This window comes from Pelobates fuscus, chromosome 1 (genome assembly GCF_036172605.1).
Source record: "Pelobates fuscus isolate aPelFus1 chromosome 1, aPelFus1.pri, whole genome shotgun sequence".
NCBI classification, from domain to species: Eukaryota; Metazoa; Chordata; class Amphibia; order Anura; family Pelobatidae; genus Pelobates; species Pelobates fuscus.
Window position 1 is genome coordinate 305,771,146 of NC_086317.1, and position 16,848 is coordinate 305,787,993.

Here is a 16,848-nt window from a genome sequence, read left to right on the forward strand (position 1 = left end):
CTTCTGCCAATTCTTGGGCTATTAGGGTATCTACTGCTGTTGGGTTCTGGTTTGCCGACTGTAAATTTGGGCATTCTAGTTGGCCAGTGGGCATGTGTAGGATGCCTGTGTGGAACCCTTCGTTGAATCCTGTAACAAGAAAATCTACCAGGTGTCTGGATGGGTGGTTGGCTAGTAGTGCTGCTAGAACATCAATGTTAACAGACGTTAGGTAGGGTTTAGGATACATTTTATTAGGGCACATGGATTTGGCATGTGCCCTGAAACATTGAGAACAAATGTGTAACAATCTACATGCACTGAAACTACATGTGCCACCATTAAAGTTATTGTAAATTTGTGATTTGCCGAAGAAAATTATAGGACGGCCCAGCTTGTCTCTGGCGTTCCTTCCTGTCTTCCCGGCGTAGCCAGTGTTGGGAGCTTGGCTGTGGTCGTCTGCAGTGCTGGAACAAAAATTTGTGGTGTGTGTCGTAGAAGAACATGAAACACAAGCCGGTGTTTTGAGCCCTGCAAAGTGTCTGCAGAAGATTTCTGTGTCTAGTCTGCTCCAATTGATACGGGTACCATACTGGGAAAACGCGCCAGCTACTTTGGTGGAAAATGACCTGTGATAATCGTAAAAGGCCGACCCGCCGTATTTGTTACCAAGGTCCACCAGCTTGTGCATGTAACGGTCGAATTCCTCTCTTCTACCAGGGTACACTTCACACATAACATCTCTGAAAATACCAAATGCTAATACAAATTCCGGGATGGTCAGTTTACGGTTCAACCTGGAGTCTTTAGATCTGACCACCACCGATACCTCATCATACATGTAGGTTTTGTTTTCTACCACATCCTGGGAGGCAATTAGTAAGGATGCTAAGTTGACATCTTTGCCCTCCAGGATGTCTTTCTTGATGTGGGCTGGGATAGTGTGTGCGGGGTCGACGTCATGGGTATCTGAAGAGTTACCGTTTCCCGTGGCCACTGGTACGACTGGTGTCGTTTGAGCGGTGTTGGGAAGGCCTGCCTTGGTAAGGGCTGTGGTCACCGCCTCGAGGTTAGCCAGTCTGTCGTTGACCTTGCCCATGGAGCTCATGAGTGAGGTCAGCATAGCCTGGATGTCTCCCGATCTGGTGGTGCTGGGGCCTTCCCCTGCTTCCGTGTTATTCGTTGTTGTGTTAAGGAGTCGAAATAATTCCGCTTTCCTTGCCGTAGCAGGGTAGGGAATTTGCCGTTTCCTTAACTCGGTGGTGATGCGTGGTATTGTCCAGGATCTGATTGACGCTGGACTGGTCATATCTCCCCTGTGAGAAGGTGTCTCGCCCATAGCTGGGGAACTAGGGAGCGATAGCCCTTCACCACTGGCATGAGACATGTTTAACTAAAAATAAAAGTGAAATTATTATTATTTGAACCAGGTGTTTTAGTACTGGCTTGCTAGCTATGCCGTGAGGCGAAACGATTATTCCTCAGTTGGTGGCTGGTGAGGCCCTGCTAGTGCCAAGTGGCTTGAGAGGCTCTATCTATGCGTTGGCGCGATGGAGTTTTTTAAGTGGCCACTGATCGTGGTGGCCGATTGATGGCCTCTCGGTGAAATAATTCCAGAAAAAGGGGAAGGGAGTGACTGGTGAGGCCCTCTCTATAAAACATGCGAGGCGGCTAGCTCACGTGTGGCTCGAGGGATGTATGCCTCCGAGTATGAGGCGGGGTGTTGGCCTCGCGGGACCGCTAAACCGAAGCATAATGCCAAGAGGGAGATATAACGTTATTGGCCCCTATGACCCTATCTGCCAGTACTTTATCTATTTATTGGGGGTAATATTTGGATATTCTGTGAGCAGGTGTACGTACCTGGTGGTCTAATTAAAGATTTCTAGACAATCCGTTTAGGTGTCAGTAGATACCTGCAACTAAATAGATGTAGACCGTATGAAAATAAATACAACGCATAAACCATTTATATTTAATGTAAACCCAATCATCAAAATTTTATTAAATGGTATGATGAACAATCGTGCCATAGGCCCGTATGTGGTATTTGAGAGATTGTTCCTGACGTATGTAAAATCACTTTGGTGTCTGGATGTGTATATGAATATCTGTGAGTAATTGTATCATTTTTATGTGAAAAAATGCTGTACTGTAAAATACCCTGTAGGTGGCGCTGTGGTTATGTGCAGCATGTATGTGTGACGTAATTCTTATGGTGATTTAATGTATTCATACATTCGTGCCATGTAGCCCATCTGTAGTGTTTTTAAGAGAATGTTTGCCTGGCGTATGTAAAGTATGAGTTTATTGTCAGGATTTGAATATGCTAAAATATGATTGATATGTGAATTATTTATATGACCTGTAGGGATTATGCCTGTATGACAACCCTTATGCTGTTATGTAGAATGACCTGTAGGTGGCACAGTAGGTTGTACAGAAAAGTATTTAGTAAAGTGATGAAAAAATGAGGTAGTGATTCTGATCAGTGATTTAGATCACGTGTGATGAAGTTGTATCGTGACATAATTGGAGTATGAACCGTGTAAGTTAATTGATTGGCCAATGTGAAACTGTGGTATGTATACCTAACTAAATTGCGGTTAATGTAGTTGGAAAAAAGGAAATCACGTGACCGGCGTGTTTGGCGCTAAGCCCCATGTGGTACTGTAGTTGGTGTACGTAATTGCGCTTGCCGGCGTGAAATTTGCATGAAAATGAAAAAGGGGGAGTGTGATTGGGCGTCTTTATGGAGGAATTTATGGGAAATGTAGTTTCCGGCGTGGAAATTGTTTCAGCCGCTAAGAGTGTGTGATGGTGTTTGCTCAAAAAGGTATGGGGGAAATTCTAACAGTTATGTGACATTAGTTTTATTTGTATTTAGTGAATCTGTGCAAAAGTGATGTTTAGTTGTAAGGTGTCTGCTACTGCCCGTCGGGCAACCGGAGTTTTGTATGAACGAGGGTAGCTTGTATGTGCATACCCATGGGACACCTAGATTCCGTGTGTACGGTGTAACCGCAAGGAACAGTGTGTTACATCCTAACATGCCCTTAGTTTTAATGACCCGAGTATGTTTAATGTGAGCCCGGTCCGTAGGGGTGCAGAACATTTATTGATTTACCCGTGAATAGTATGCCCGGACCGGGAATGTGACTTTAAATAGTTTTAACCGTAAAGTGTGGACCTGGCCCGTTACCGACGCCGTGGGACTGTTGCCAGGCGGAACGGGTAGGTCAACTTACGGTATGCGAGTGCCTGGGATGTTATCTGCGGCGATGAACAGGAGATTAGAAGCTGGTCAGACGGAAACCTGTTGCTGGGTTCCAGGACACAGTTTCAGCGTGGAAGACCTCGTGGGAAGACAGAAGCAATCCAAAATGGCAACTGGATGAACCGGAAGTGCATTCAGACGCTGACCTTGATCGGTAAGGAGTCAGGTAAGAGGTGTAGCTTATATAGGGGGTTGAGTTAACTTAAGCCCCTCCCACAAATACAGGCCAAACGGCCTTACTACATATAAATTCTACATATATATGTACGTAATATCTTTATATGATAACGTAGGCAGGAAGTCCAGAAAATTTTATTTGCTAGCACTTTATTTAACCCTGTAACTTTCCAAGACACCATAAAACCTGTACATGGGGGTTATTGCTTTACTCGGGAGACTTTGCTGAACACAAATATTAGTGTTTCAAAACAGTAAAATGTATTACAACGATGATATCATCAGTGAAAGTTACAGTTTAAATTTTTCACACACAAACGGCACTTACACTGACAATATAATTGTGATGAATTTACAGTTTTGAAACACTAATATTTGTTGCCTTTTGGACCGTATGGTAGCCAAGGAATGAGAATTACCCCCATGGTGGCATACCATTTGCAAAAGTAGACAACCCAATGTATTGCAAATGGGGTATGTCCAGTCTTTTTTAGTAGCCAGTTAGTCACAAACACTGACCAAAATTGGTGTTCAAATTAGTTTATTGCATTTTTCACACAAAAACAAATATTAACACTAGTGATGTCACGAACATAAAATTTGCGGTTCGAGAACGGCGAACGCGAATTTCGGCAAATGTTCGCGAACCCGCGAACCGGGCGAACCACCATAGACTTCAATAGGCAGGCGAATTTTAAAACCCACAAGTTGTTTCAAGGAGACTAACACCTGGACTGTGGCATGCAAACTCCGATCCGCGGATGCATCTTGCAGCCGCTTAGTTGATAACTCCCTAATTCCCACGGTATTAGGAGTTTTCTACTAAAAGGCTGAAAGACCTAAATTGGTCTTTCAGCCACATTTACTAATACTAAGTAAAGATTACTTAGTATTAGTAAATTCTGCCCCTACTCGCTATACCGCGAGTAGGGGCATGTCTAGTAAGCAGTGAGCAGCCAGTGGCTGCTCACTGTAAAAAACAAACAAAAAAAAACTATTGGCTCCCAACCCTGTGCGACGGGTGGGGGCCATAAATTACAATGGGGAGGGGACCTACTGCCCTCCCCCCGGCCCCCACCCTTGAGCAGTGGGTGGGGGCCATAAATATAATGAGGGGGGACCTACTGTCCTCCCCCAAGGCCCCCACCCCTGGGCGGCGGGTGGGGGCCATAAAGATAATGAGGGGGGGATCTACTGTCCTCCCCCTCCTCCCCCACCCCTGCGCGGTGCGTGGGGGCCATAAAAATAATGAGGGGGGACCTACTGTCCTCCCCCCTGGCCCCCACCCCTGCGCGGTGGGTGGGGGCCATAAATCACAATGGGGGGACCTAATGTCCTCCCCCCTGACCCCCACCCATGAGCGGTGGATGTGGGCCCTAAATACTAAAAAGGGGGGGACCTAAGGTCCTCCCCCCTGAGCGGCGGGTGGGGGCCCTAAATACTAAAAAGGGGGGACCTAAGGTCCTCCCCCCTGGCCCCCACCCCTGAGCGGCGGGTGGGGGCCCTAAATACTAAAAAGGCCGGGACCTAAGGTCCTCCCCCTGGCCCCCACCCCTGAGCGGCGGGGGGGGGGCCCTAAATACTAAAAGGGGGGGGACCTAAGGTCCTCCCCCCTGACCCCCACCCCTGAGCGGCGGCTGGGGGCCCTAAATACTAAAAGGGGGGGGACCTAATGTCCTCCTCCCCGGCCCCCACCCCTGAGCGGCCTGAGGGGCCCTAAAAAAATGTGCCCCCCCCTCAAGGTGACTAGGGGTCCCCAAACCCCTAGTCACCCCCTCCCCCCCCCAAGAAAAAAAATTATCCCCCTACCTACCCCCCTCACCCTAAAAATAATGAGGGGGGACCTTTAACTAAGTACATGTAACAAAAACCAAAAAAAAAAAAAAAAGTACCATTCGAGGTTTTCTTTCTTCTAAAATCTTCTTTTTTCAGCCCCAAAAAAGGCCAAATAAAAAAACATAATAACGGACGCAATTAAAAAAAACAAAAAACAAAAACCGAGCGCAAAAAAAATAATCCATGTTCACCCGGCGAGGGCTCCGCGCAGACTGAGCTTTGCAGGGCGGGGGAAGGCTTAAGCCTTGCCCCGCCCTGCAATTAGGCTCAGAGCACTCTGATTGGTGGGTTTAAGCCATCCAATCAGAGTGCTCTGACAGGTAAATGAAGACATTTACCTGTCACAGCACTCTGATTGGTTGGTTTGAAATCCACCAATCAGAGTGCTCTGTGTGATTTTACACAGTGTGGGAAAGTTCTTTGGAATTTTCCCACGCTGTTTAATTTTACTCATAACACTCTGATTGGTGGATTAAGTAACCAATCAGAGAGTTAGGAGTCAAATAACTCCCCCACCCTCCAGAGCTCAGTCTGCACGGAGCCCTCGCCGGGTGAACATGGATTATTTTTTTGCGCTCGTGAAAGAGGTAAATTAAGCCTAAACAGACATATAGTCAAATTCCAAGTTTTGTTTGTTTTATTTTTTATCAAAATTTGTACATTTGGCTAAGTCCTTAAGGGGTTAATGTAATTTTTACACAATAATAAAAAATCAGTAAGTATAATAAATATGACAATTATCTGGTTTCCATTGCCTGCTATATCTGTGTGATCACACACACTTCGGTAATCAATAAATATACACTGAAATAATTATACGCTTCAACATACTACTGCTAGTATTAAATTACAATCTACAAACGCATACATAAATAGCTGCAGTGCTTTTTATTACCATGATACTTTACATGCTTGCAAATGTCTCTTTCATTTTATGAATACGAAAATAATGTAATAAGCCAGGCCCAGCATGTGATTAATTTAAAAGTTAAGCTCAAATCTAGTTAATATCAAAGAAATGCAAACTTTGTATCTGAATACTAATTGCTCATTGCGATAACAGAAAAAAAAAAGTAGGCCAAGGACTAATTGCAAATAGAAATGTATATTTAAAAAAAAGAAGAAGTTACAGTTACTTTGTTTCTGCATGTAATCTTAAAGAATAATGTGTCTCTAAATAATTAGTTAATTAAGAAGTATTTGTTCTGAACAGGATAACAGGGGGATGTTAAATGAAATGGCAATCAATATATTTATATAACATAATTTGATTTATTTCAAGGTTTCATTTACCTCCAATACACAAAAAGTTATATATAAATATATATAGAGAGAATGGTGATTTATGTATTATGTCAAATTAATGCCAATCGGGGGTTCTGGAGACATTATAATAAACCAAGAACCAACAAAGCTGTTTTGGAGTATAAATGCACATTCGGTTGGTATTATTTCCCCCACATGTTTTAGTGTCATGTTGCCTTCATATTACAGGATTTTTTTTTTAATTAGTGTTAGGGCTATGGTTATATCCAGAACCAGGATCACTTTAAAGGGACACTGTAGTCACCAGAACAACTACAGCTTAACGTAGTTGTTCTGGTGAGTATAATCATTCCCTTCAGGTATTTTCATGCTAACACTGCCTTTTCAGAGAAAAGGAAGTGATTACATTGCTCAACAGAGACACCTCCAGTGGCCACTCGAGGTGCTTCCTGAGGCAGTGCTGCACAGTAGGCAGCACTTTCGTTCAGCGTCTCCATGCTCTGCATCGAAACGTACAAATTTTCCTCACAGAGATGCATTTATTCAATGCATGTGAGGAGGTGCTGATTGGCCCAACCATTCCTCTTCCTTGCCGATTTCAGCCAATCCGATGCTTTCCATGTGGGGAAGCATTGGATTGGCTAACCAAGGAGGCGGATCGGGTGCGGGGCCCACACCAGCGGACCTGTGTGGCACTGGAAATAAGATACGTTTTAACCCCTTAACACTATAGGTTCAGGAATACAGATTTGTGTTCCAGACCCTATAGTGTTCTTTAAACTAAGGACAGAACCATGAATACATGTTCACACGCCCAAGTATAGTGGGAGAAGCATACAGGATATCAGGTGGTAACATTATTGGTAAAGTGGATGCAAATTGCAGGTGCTTCTTCGGGGTACTAATTCCTTAAATCTCGGCCAGACCTCACTTCCATGCCCCAATGTTGCCCCAAGATCCTCCCACACACAATGCAAAATATTAGGCATATCATACATTCGTTTTTAATTGACCAATAAAAAGTGAAAAAGAAAATAGTGGTGACAGATTTAAAAACATAGAATTCTGAAAATATATTTCTTCCACCTTCTACAGAATGCTGTAGAATGATAAGCACTTTAGCATGCAGTGTTCCACTTTAGATTTGAGACATATTTCCATGTGTTCCATTAGCAATAACCTCCTGCGTCATACATATTTTTTTCACCAAATTATAAGTCTTAATTTGTATAAATTTGTGTTTCTACCATCAAACATCTGTCTCATAAAGGTTGACCTGATGACAGTTCTGTACAACATTTAAAAAAAATGGTTTCTATTTCTTCTATGAGCTGATATCAATTTCGATAGAATAAAAGTTGTGAATAAAATATGGAGTCTAATCACTTTTTCATAAAGGACATTTATCCACATTGAGCTGAACATTTGCAATTATTTCGTCATTGTAGCACACATCACTGTGGAATGAAGGGCTCATCATGAATGGACTAAGGAATTTCAAGGTTTAACTTACAATGTAGTGGGTATGGACCCAGGAGTGCCCTGATACCCCCCATTGTAGGTAGTTGCCACTCCGTGTATCCACTACATTTGACAGAGAACAGGAAGCTCCTGCTTAGAAGCTTCCATTAGCTCTCCTGAGTTGGCTGAGAGCATTAGGCTTAGCCCAGACAGAGAGCTAGTGGAGACATCATATCAAAAAAATAAATGTAAAAAATTAGAAAATTCAACTTTGCGGGAATTCCATCTGTCACAATCCATCCATGTGTTCTAACCCATCAAACAAAAATGTATTTAATTATGTTGGATTACTTTTAAAAGAAAGATACACATATTAGAAAATAATCATTCTCTTACCAAAGCATGCATTCACAAAGCCATACCACTGGCAGCCATATTCCCCTCCAATCCATTTGCCCTGTATGCTGGATGTAAAACTCAGAGTTGTGCCAGCAATACACACTAGCATGTCACTGACACTGATGTTTAGAAGCATCATGTTGACAGGAGTTCTTAGTGTCTTGTATTTACAAAAGAGAATTAGCACCACAAAATTATTTAAAAATCCAAACACAAGGATAAATCCAAGGAATACAGCTACTACTGTATGCCCAGTCCTGGACATTACAGGTTCTTCGGACTGGGAAGCATCATCACCAAAGTAGGAAAGGGAAGTTTCCAAAGTGACATTTGCTGTCCAGTTGTTCATAATGTTGGACATCATGGCACTTTGATCAGGTAAAGATTTGGTTATCTGCTGAAGGTGTTGTTAAATGCCTAGGTTTCGGTAATCCATCCCATTTTGTGTCCTTTTATGGCCGGCCATGTACATTCAATCCTGTGCTCTGGGTTATTTGAAAAACTAGAATAAAAAAACAAAGAAAAACAAATATATATTAAATTGCTGTTTAACCATGGACCAAGTATGCACAAACTTTGGGGGAAAAACACCTATATATGCAATGGTTTTTATTCTGATGGATACTCCGGGGTTTGATATAGTTGAAATAAATTCTGACTTATATAGTGTTTCACAAGCAGACAAAAAGCAAATTTACCATTGTATTTCAAAGGGACACTCATGACACCATCATCAAAATAGCATGCTTTGGTGATTTTAGTGTCCACCAGCTACTACTGTCTAATCTTGTTATGAGTTAATAATTGTTACTAGCACACCTGGAATCTCTCAGGGGGCTGCTTTCATAAGAAGATTTTCCATATGAAGATAGAGGAACAAGTGGATAAGGAAATAGATGGAGCAACTGAGAAGGACAGAGAGAAAGTGGGAAACCATTCCATTTCAATTTCCTTCACTGTACAAACACATTTTGGTACTTGTTTTATATTTAAAAAAGCACCTATTTGGCCAGAGTATTGGGCATCCACTGGACATGACCGATAAGAGAGACTCAGAACTTTGTGCCCAAAGATTCAAATAAGATTCATAGTTTCAGGACTCAGAAAGAAGTTACGTTTGGAACATTAATGTCAGGATCCTATCCTGACAACCAGGAACATGTTTCATTTCCGTCTGTTATTATTTCATGTAATACTTGTTTCTTCCCTCTAGTGGCCTCCCTAACCACTAATCTCCTCAGTCACCTTATCATCCTCACCTGCCTGGACTAATGAAAAGGCTTCATAAGGCTACACCCTGCTCACAACAAGGCCTTTACATTGAAGTTGGTGACTTGCCTGAAAGACTTCAGTTCCTGGCTCCTGTGAACCTGCTCCAGACTTACCCTCAAACCTGCTCCATACCAACCTGTTCCAGACTTGCCTTCAATCCTGCTCCACTCTTACGTATGACTTGCCCTCTGCCTCTGTTACCAGCCTTCTTGTGTTACAAGCCTGCCACCAGGGCCGGCCTTAGGGGTGTGCGAGCTGTGCGGCCGCACAGGGCGCCATTGAGCAGGGGGCGCCGTGCGGCCGCACAGCCGATTTAAAAAAAAACAAAAAAAATTTTTTTTTTTTTTTTTTTACATTTGCAGCGGGGGCGGAGCTTACCGTGCGGCGGGGGCGGAGCTAAAAGCGCCGGAAAACTGCTGCAGGGGAAGCAGGAAGGAGTCCCTGCTTCCCCACCAGTCACCAGGAGCTGCACTGCCTCCACAATTAACTCCACAGGTAACTGTGTGATTGTCAGGTAAGTGTGACTCTCTGCCTATGTGTATGACTGTCTGCCTCTGTGTGTGTGTGTGTGTGTGTTACTGTCTGTGTGTGTGTATGACTGCCTGCCTCTGTGTGTCTGTGTGTATGACTGTCTGCCTCTGTGTGTATGACTATCTGCCTGTGTGTGTCTGTGTGTGTGTGTGTGTGTGTGTGTGTGTGTGTGTGTGTGTGACTGTCTGCGTGTGTGTGTGTATAACTGTCTGCCTCTGTGTGTATTACTGTCTGCCTCTGTGTGTTTGTCTGTGTGTATTACTGTCTGCCTCTGTGTGTGTGACTATCTGCCTGTGTGTTTGTCTGTGTGTGTGTGTGTGTATGACTGTCTGCGTGTGTGTGTGTGTATGACTGTCTGCGTGTGTGTGTATATGACTGTCTGCCACTGTGTGTCTGTGTGTATTACTGTCTGCCACTGTGTGTCTGTGTGTATTACTGTATGCCTCTGTGTTTGTCTGTGTGTATTACTGTCTGCCTCTGTGTGTGTGACTGTGTATGACTGCCTCTGTGTGTATGACTGCCTCTGTGTGTATGACTGCCTCTGTGTGTATGACTGTCTGCCTCTGTGTGTATGACTGTCTGCCTCTGTGTGTATGACTGTGTGTCTGTGTGTGTCTGTGTGTATGACTGTCTGCGTGTGTGTGTGTGTGTGTGTGTGTATGACTGTCTGCCTGTGTGTGTGTGTATGACTGTCTGCTTGTGCGTGTGTGGATGTCTTCCTGTGTGTGTATGGCCGTCTGACTCTGTGTGTGTGTGTGTGTGTGTGTCACATACAACCAATACACGCATATCACACACTGTTAATATACCCATTACAAATATCACACATAGCATACATATCACACACAGTCATCACACGTACTATTACATACACAGACAACACAAACATAACAGCATACATGGATGACGGGGGGGGGGGGGGGGGCGCTGTGAAGATTTTTCGCACAGGGCGTCTAAATGCCTAAGGCCGGCCCTGCCTGCCACTGTTACCAGCCTGCCTCTGTAAACAGCCTGCCTTTGATACCAACCTGCCTTTGTTTCAACCCTACCTGGAGATCACAGACTTTATTATTTGCAAGTATCCTGTTTTGTGACATATTACCTAAATTATGTTTTGCCTCAAGTTTCATAATCTGTCTAAAAGCACCAATAAAGTCTCAAATAACAACCCTGGCCAAAGTCTCCTATCTGTCCGTCTCAAGATCATGACAATTAAGCTTTAGAATACAAAGCAAGCAAAATAGTGGGGGATCACATACAAAATTAAGCACTGCGTTCAAACTCCCACTACTCCTGGTTGGAAGCAATGACTATAGTTCACGTCAACCCCAAAACATACAATATATTATTTATTTTAAACTGAGAAAAAGTTGCTTGCGCACTATCCCAAATCCCTATGGACATTTAAATAGCTATTTAAATATGCATAGAGATTTGGGATAGCGCACCATTAACTTTTACTTTGATTTAAAAGAATAAATAAATGGTGGGGATTACTCATCATCTCCAAAGATTAGGTCATCATGAGCTGCCTTATGGGTCTAAATGAATCCCTAGAACATTGTCAACATACCGTATTTATTCGAGTATAACGCGCACACGTGTATAACGCGCACCCCTAATTTTCGATTAAAAATCGGTATAAAATTTTGTACCGATTTTTAATCTAAAATAAGGGGTGCTCGTTATACTCGAATAAATATTAGCCCAGCAGAAGAGGGAGGGGGTGCTCCGATAATACCTCCCAGGACCGCCGGGCAGCAAGCGTTTACTCACCGCCCTGCAGCTCCTCCAGCTCCCCAGTGTAAATCTCGCGAGACCCGCGGCCGTCAGAGCTGGCCGCAGGTCTCGCAAGATTTACACTGGGGAGCTGGAGGAGCTGCAGGGAGGTGAGTAAACGCTTGCTGCCCGCCACCCCAGGACCGCCAGGCTTGTAATGAGCCTGGCGGTCCTGGGAGGTATTATCGGAGCACCCACTCCCTCCCTCTTCTGCTGGGCTAATATTTATTCGAGTATAACGCGCACCCCTAATTTTAGATTAAAAATCGGTACAAAATTTTGCGCGTTATACTCGAATAAATACGGTATTTTTTTACAGCTCTGTCATTGCCAAGGTTATATGATCACCCAGTGTTGTAAAACTGCAGCAGTATTAGTGTTCATTATTGTTTAATTAGATTGAGCAGAAGCAGTCACCATTAATTAAGAGCTTTAAGAACAACGAGGCTCCACTCAGAGTTGCCAGGAACGTTTTATGTAGCTAGAGAGTTTTGTATTTAATAGTTCAGGCTGTGAGCTTTTGAATAGCATCTGTTTTTTGTTTGTTTGTTTTTTTACTTTGTTTACATTTTTTTCACCTTTGGGAGCAGGAAGTGTTTAACAACTCATTCTGTATTGTAGCTGTTCATTCCTATATGCAACACTATGTAGCTATGCTGTGAACTATATACTGAAATATTTACATTTTATTGTTTGCTTTGTGTAATGTGTAGTATTAACTATGACGAAGGTGCATCTAAGCAAGCACCGAAAAGCGCGTCGGGCTCTATGGGCTCTTTTCGTTCACTTTATTTCACTTAGGGCTATCTATCACCATGTGCAGGCAACCAACATTCTAAGTATGGTTCTGCACATGGAGCCACTATAATCTCACTATAAGTCTCTTTCACCTCTCTCTTTCCTTGGGTTTTGGTCACTTTATGACTGTCTGTAGAGCATTTATTCTCACAGAATAGGTGGGGGTCTCCCTTGTATCTACTGTAACCATTATTTGTTTAGCGTTACAGTTGCCTAGCAATAGACTCTGGGGGATATTTCGAATTCCTTCCCAAATGCTAGATTCTCTCCTTTTATTATATACAGGGAATTGCTATATGCTGCCCCATATGCCAGCTTGGTCTATGACTCGATTTACTACAGTTTTGTAAACTGCATATCTATAGACTGCAATAAGTTTGGAGTCATTTACCAGCCACACGGCATACAGGAACCTTTGAGGTTCTACATAAGTGACCATACCCCAGATACCCATGTCAGCTAAATGACATACACCTACCCTTTACGCTCTTAGCTCTGGACTTGACCATTCTTTTACCCAATAAAGTCATTAGCCAGTTAGCATTCCTTTGAGCTTTGTAGGTACTAGGGTATCACTTGATATCTATAGAGGTGAGCCATTAAGGCAAGTTTTCACATTTATTTATCTATTGTTTTTTTTACTAGATTGCATTAATTTCTTTATTTCCCTATCATATCCAGTAGTATACTCGGCCAGTCTGGATCACTCCAGCTGTTTGAGTAGTTTGTTTGTTCTCGTGGTATTAACTATTATTTTGTGTTTCTACATAGAAGAAATTAACCCCTTATTCCGTCATGATTCCCTTTTATTCCAGAAGTTGTGTCCTTAAGAGGTTAAAGGACCACTATAGTGCCAGGAAAACCTACTCGTTTTACTGGCACTATAGTGCCCTGAGGGTGCCCCCACCCTCAGGGACCCCCTCCCGCCGGCTCTGGGGAGAGGAAAGGGTTAAAATGTACCTTTATTCCAGCGCTGGGCGGGGAGCTCTCCTCCTCCTCTCCCGTCCTCTCCGCCCCGTCGGCTGAATGCGCACGCGCGGCAAGAGCTGCACACGCATTCAGCCGGTCGCATAGGAAAGCATTTACAATGCTTTCCTATGGACGCTTGCGTGCTCTCACTGTGATTTTCACAGTGAGAATCACGCAAGCGCCTCTAGCAGCTGTCAATGAGACAGCCACTAGAGGATTTAGAGGCTGGCTTAACCCTTATATAAACATAGCAGTTTCTCTGAAACTGCTATGTTTATATAAAAAGGGTTAAACCTAGCTGGACCAGGCACCCAGACCACTTGATTAAGCTGAAGTGGTCTGGGTGCCTAGAGTGGTCCTTTAAAGAGAAAAGGGCTACTCAGGAGAACAGATGCTATTATGATGTCCTACAATGTGCAAAAGTTGCATTTATTTAGAATGATAAACCCACAAGAATCACAGTTCTTTCAACACAGTTGAAGTCATGTTAAAGTGTTTTACTGGGAATAATGAATTCAGATTTACTTATTTTAATGTGTTTGGAGATGATTTATAATAGAAAAAAAAGATGTACAAGAACATAAAATGATGTCTAGCAATTATTACAGTTGCATTTCAATTTAGTAGAAAGATTTAAGTGATTTGAAAAATGTAAGGTTTTACAATATTTATTTTAGGGTAGTTAGTAATTCTTATGTTTGTAGAATTATCTGTTTTCTATAAGAGAAAGCAACTTTACTGGCTTTTAAAATTCTAAGAAGAAAGAATAAGCGCCCAATGTGGATCACACAGGGTTATTTTTTTCAACTAACATTAGTCAGATTTTAGTCGACTAAAATGTTCAAAATGTAATCGACTAAAACAATTCAGATTACTAAAATACAACTAAAACTCAAATGGTGTTTTAGTCAAAAGACTGACTAAAACTAAATTGAAATTTGCCGCCAAAACCAACACTACACAGAGGGGCTGTGCAAGGGGCAAAAAAGACAGACCCGGGCTTGGGAGAGCGAAACCTAGAAGGGCTGGGAGGACACAAAGAGACACAGAGGGGATGGGGATGGGTATGGGGCAAAAGAGACATATAGAGGCGTTAACTAAATCCGTTAGATTTTAGTCTACTAAAATCTACTGGTGATTTAGTCAACTAAAACAAATATGAGAGTGATTTGAGGAAGGTGTTTAAAGTATTGGTTATGTATTGTATACGTTTATTAATGTGTTTAACCATTACCACACCACAACCGAACTCTACCACATCCTACTTATACCATTAACCCCTTAAAACTGGAGGGCGTACTATTATGCCCTATTCTAAGCGGCTCTAAATGCTGCAGGGCGTAATAGTTTTTTTTTTCTTTACTTACCCGATCTCCGGCGATCCCACGCCAGCGTTCGCGGTTGGGGGGACTCCCAGGGATATATATATATATATATATATATACACACACACACAATATATACACACACACTGTCTAGGTGTATTTTACTATTAATATAATATAATATATATATATATATATATATATATATATATATATATATATATATATATATATATATAAAATATTAATAGTAAAATACACCTAGACAGTGTATGTGTGTGTACATATATATATATATATATATATATATATTTTAAATTACACGTAGACTGATACTGATTATATATATATAATTAATATATATATAATTAATATAAAAAAATATGTAAATACGTTAAAAAATAAAATTTAAAAAATAATTAAAAATAAATTAAAAAATATATAGATGTGTGTTATTTCATTCTAACTGTATTGTGATATTAATATATATATATATATATATATATTTATATCAAAATACACGTAGAACAAAATAATATATATATCTATATACATACCTATATATAAATAATATTAAAAATATATATATCTATATACATACCTATATATAAATAATATTACAAATATATATATCTATATACATACCTATATATAAATAATATTAAAAAAAATATATATATAGGTCTTTGGTGTCCTGATGAAAGCTCCGATCGGGAGCTGAAATGTTGACCTGACTATATTCACCTAAAATAAATCGGATGAAAGAAGTCCATGAGTGCCGGTAATTTTTTGATTTTCTATGAATTTGGAACTTGGCACCTGGCATTATTATTTAGAGTTGGAGTGCAAGAGTCTTCTCAATTTGTTTATATATATGCACACACACACACATATATATTTATGTAATATTTTTACATAATTAGGTATCTTAATTAATTACAATTAGCGGGACCTGCCTGACAACCCATGCCGAAAGTAAAAGGAATTTAATTTGCTAGCACTATATTTAACCCTATAACTTTCAAAGACACCATAAAACCTGTACATGGGGGGTACTGTTTTACTCGGGAGACTTCACTGAACACAAATATTAATGTTTCAAAACAGTAAAATGTATTACAATGATGATATCGCCAGTAAAAGTTACTATTTTTGCATTTTTCACGCACAAACAGCACTTACATGGACAATATTATTGCTGTGATACTTTTTACTGTTTTGAAACACAAATATTTGTGTTCAGCGAAGTCTCCCGAGTACAACAGTACCCCTCATCTACAGGTTTTATGGTGTTTTCAAAAGTTACAGCGTCAAATATAAGGCTTGTGTTTCATTTTTTTCACATTGAAATTCGCCAGATTGGTTACCTTGCCTTTGAGACCCTATCGTCAGGGACTGGCTGGGCCGGGGGACAGGGAGGCAATTGCCCCCCAGGCTGCCCTAAATTATTTTAAGATCGGCTGCGGCGGGCCGGTCCTAATGCTGCAGCTGCCTGAGCGCTCCGTAAAGAGCCTCAGGCGGCTGCAGTTGCTTCTCCCCTCCCCTGTAACGTGGCCGAGCTCCTCTCCAGTCCGCGGTGCCCGGCCGGAGTGATAGGAAGGCGCACACTCAGTGTGCACTTCCTGGCAGTCCAGCCGGTTACAGGAAACAGAAACTCCAGTCCCGCGCGGAGTTTCTGTTTCCTGTAACCGGCCGGACTGACAGGAAGTGCACACTGAGCGTGGACCTTCCTATCAGTTCGGCCACGCACCGTGGACCGGAGAGGAGCTCGGCCACGCT

General features: G+C 42.0%; 1 protein-coding gene across 1 annotated transcript in view; it reads right to left on the bottom strand.

Moving 5' to 3' along the window:
• LOC134614438 (pinopsin-like) overlaps positions 1-16,848 on the bottom strand; it is a 275,580-nt gene that overhangs the window by 189,937 nt on the left and 68,795 nt on the right. Inside the window, exon 2 of the mRNA XM_063458217.1 lies at positions 8,393-8,897. Within this exon, the coding sequence (XP_063314287.1) occupies positions 8,393-8,759 (367 nt within the window). The 5' untranslated portion in view covers positions 8,760-8,897. The remainder of the gene's footprint in view (positions 1-8,392; positions 8,898-16,848) is intronic.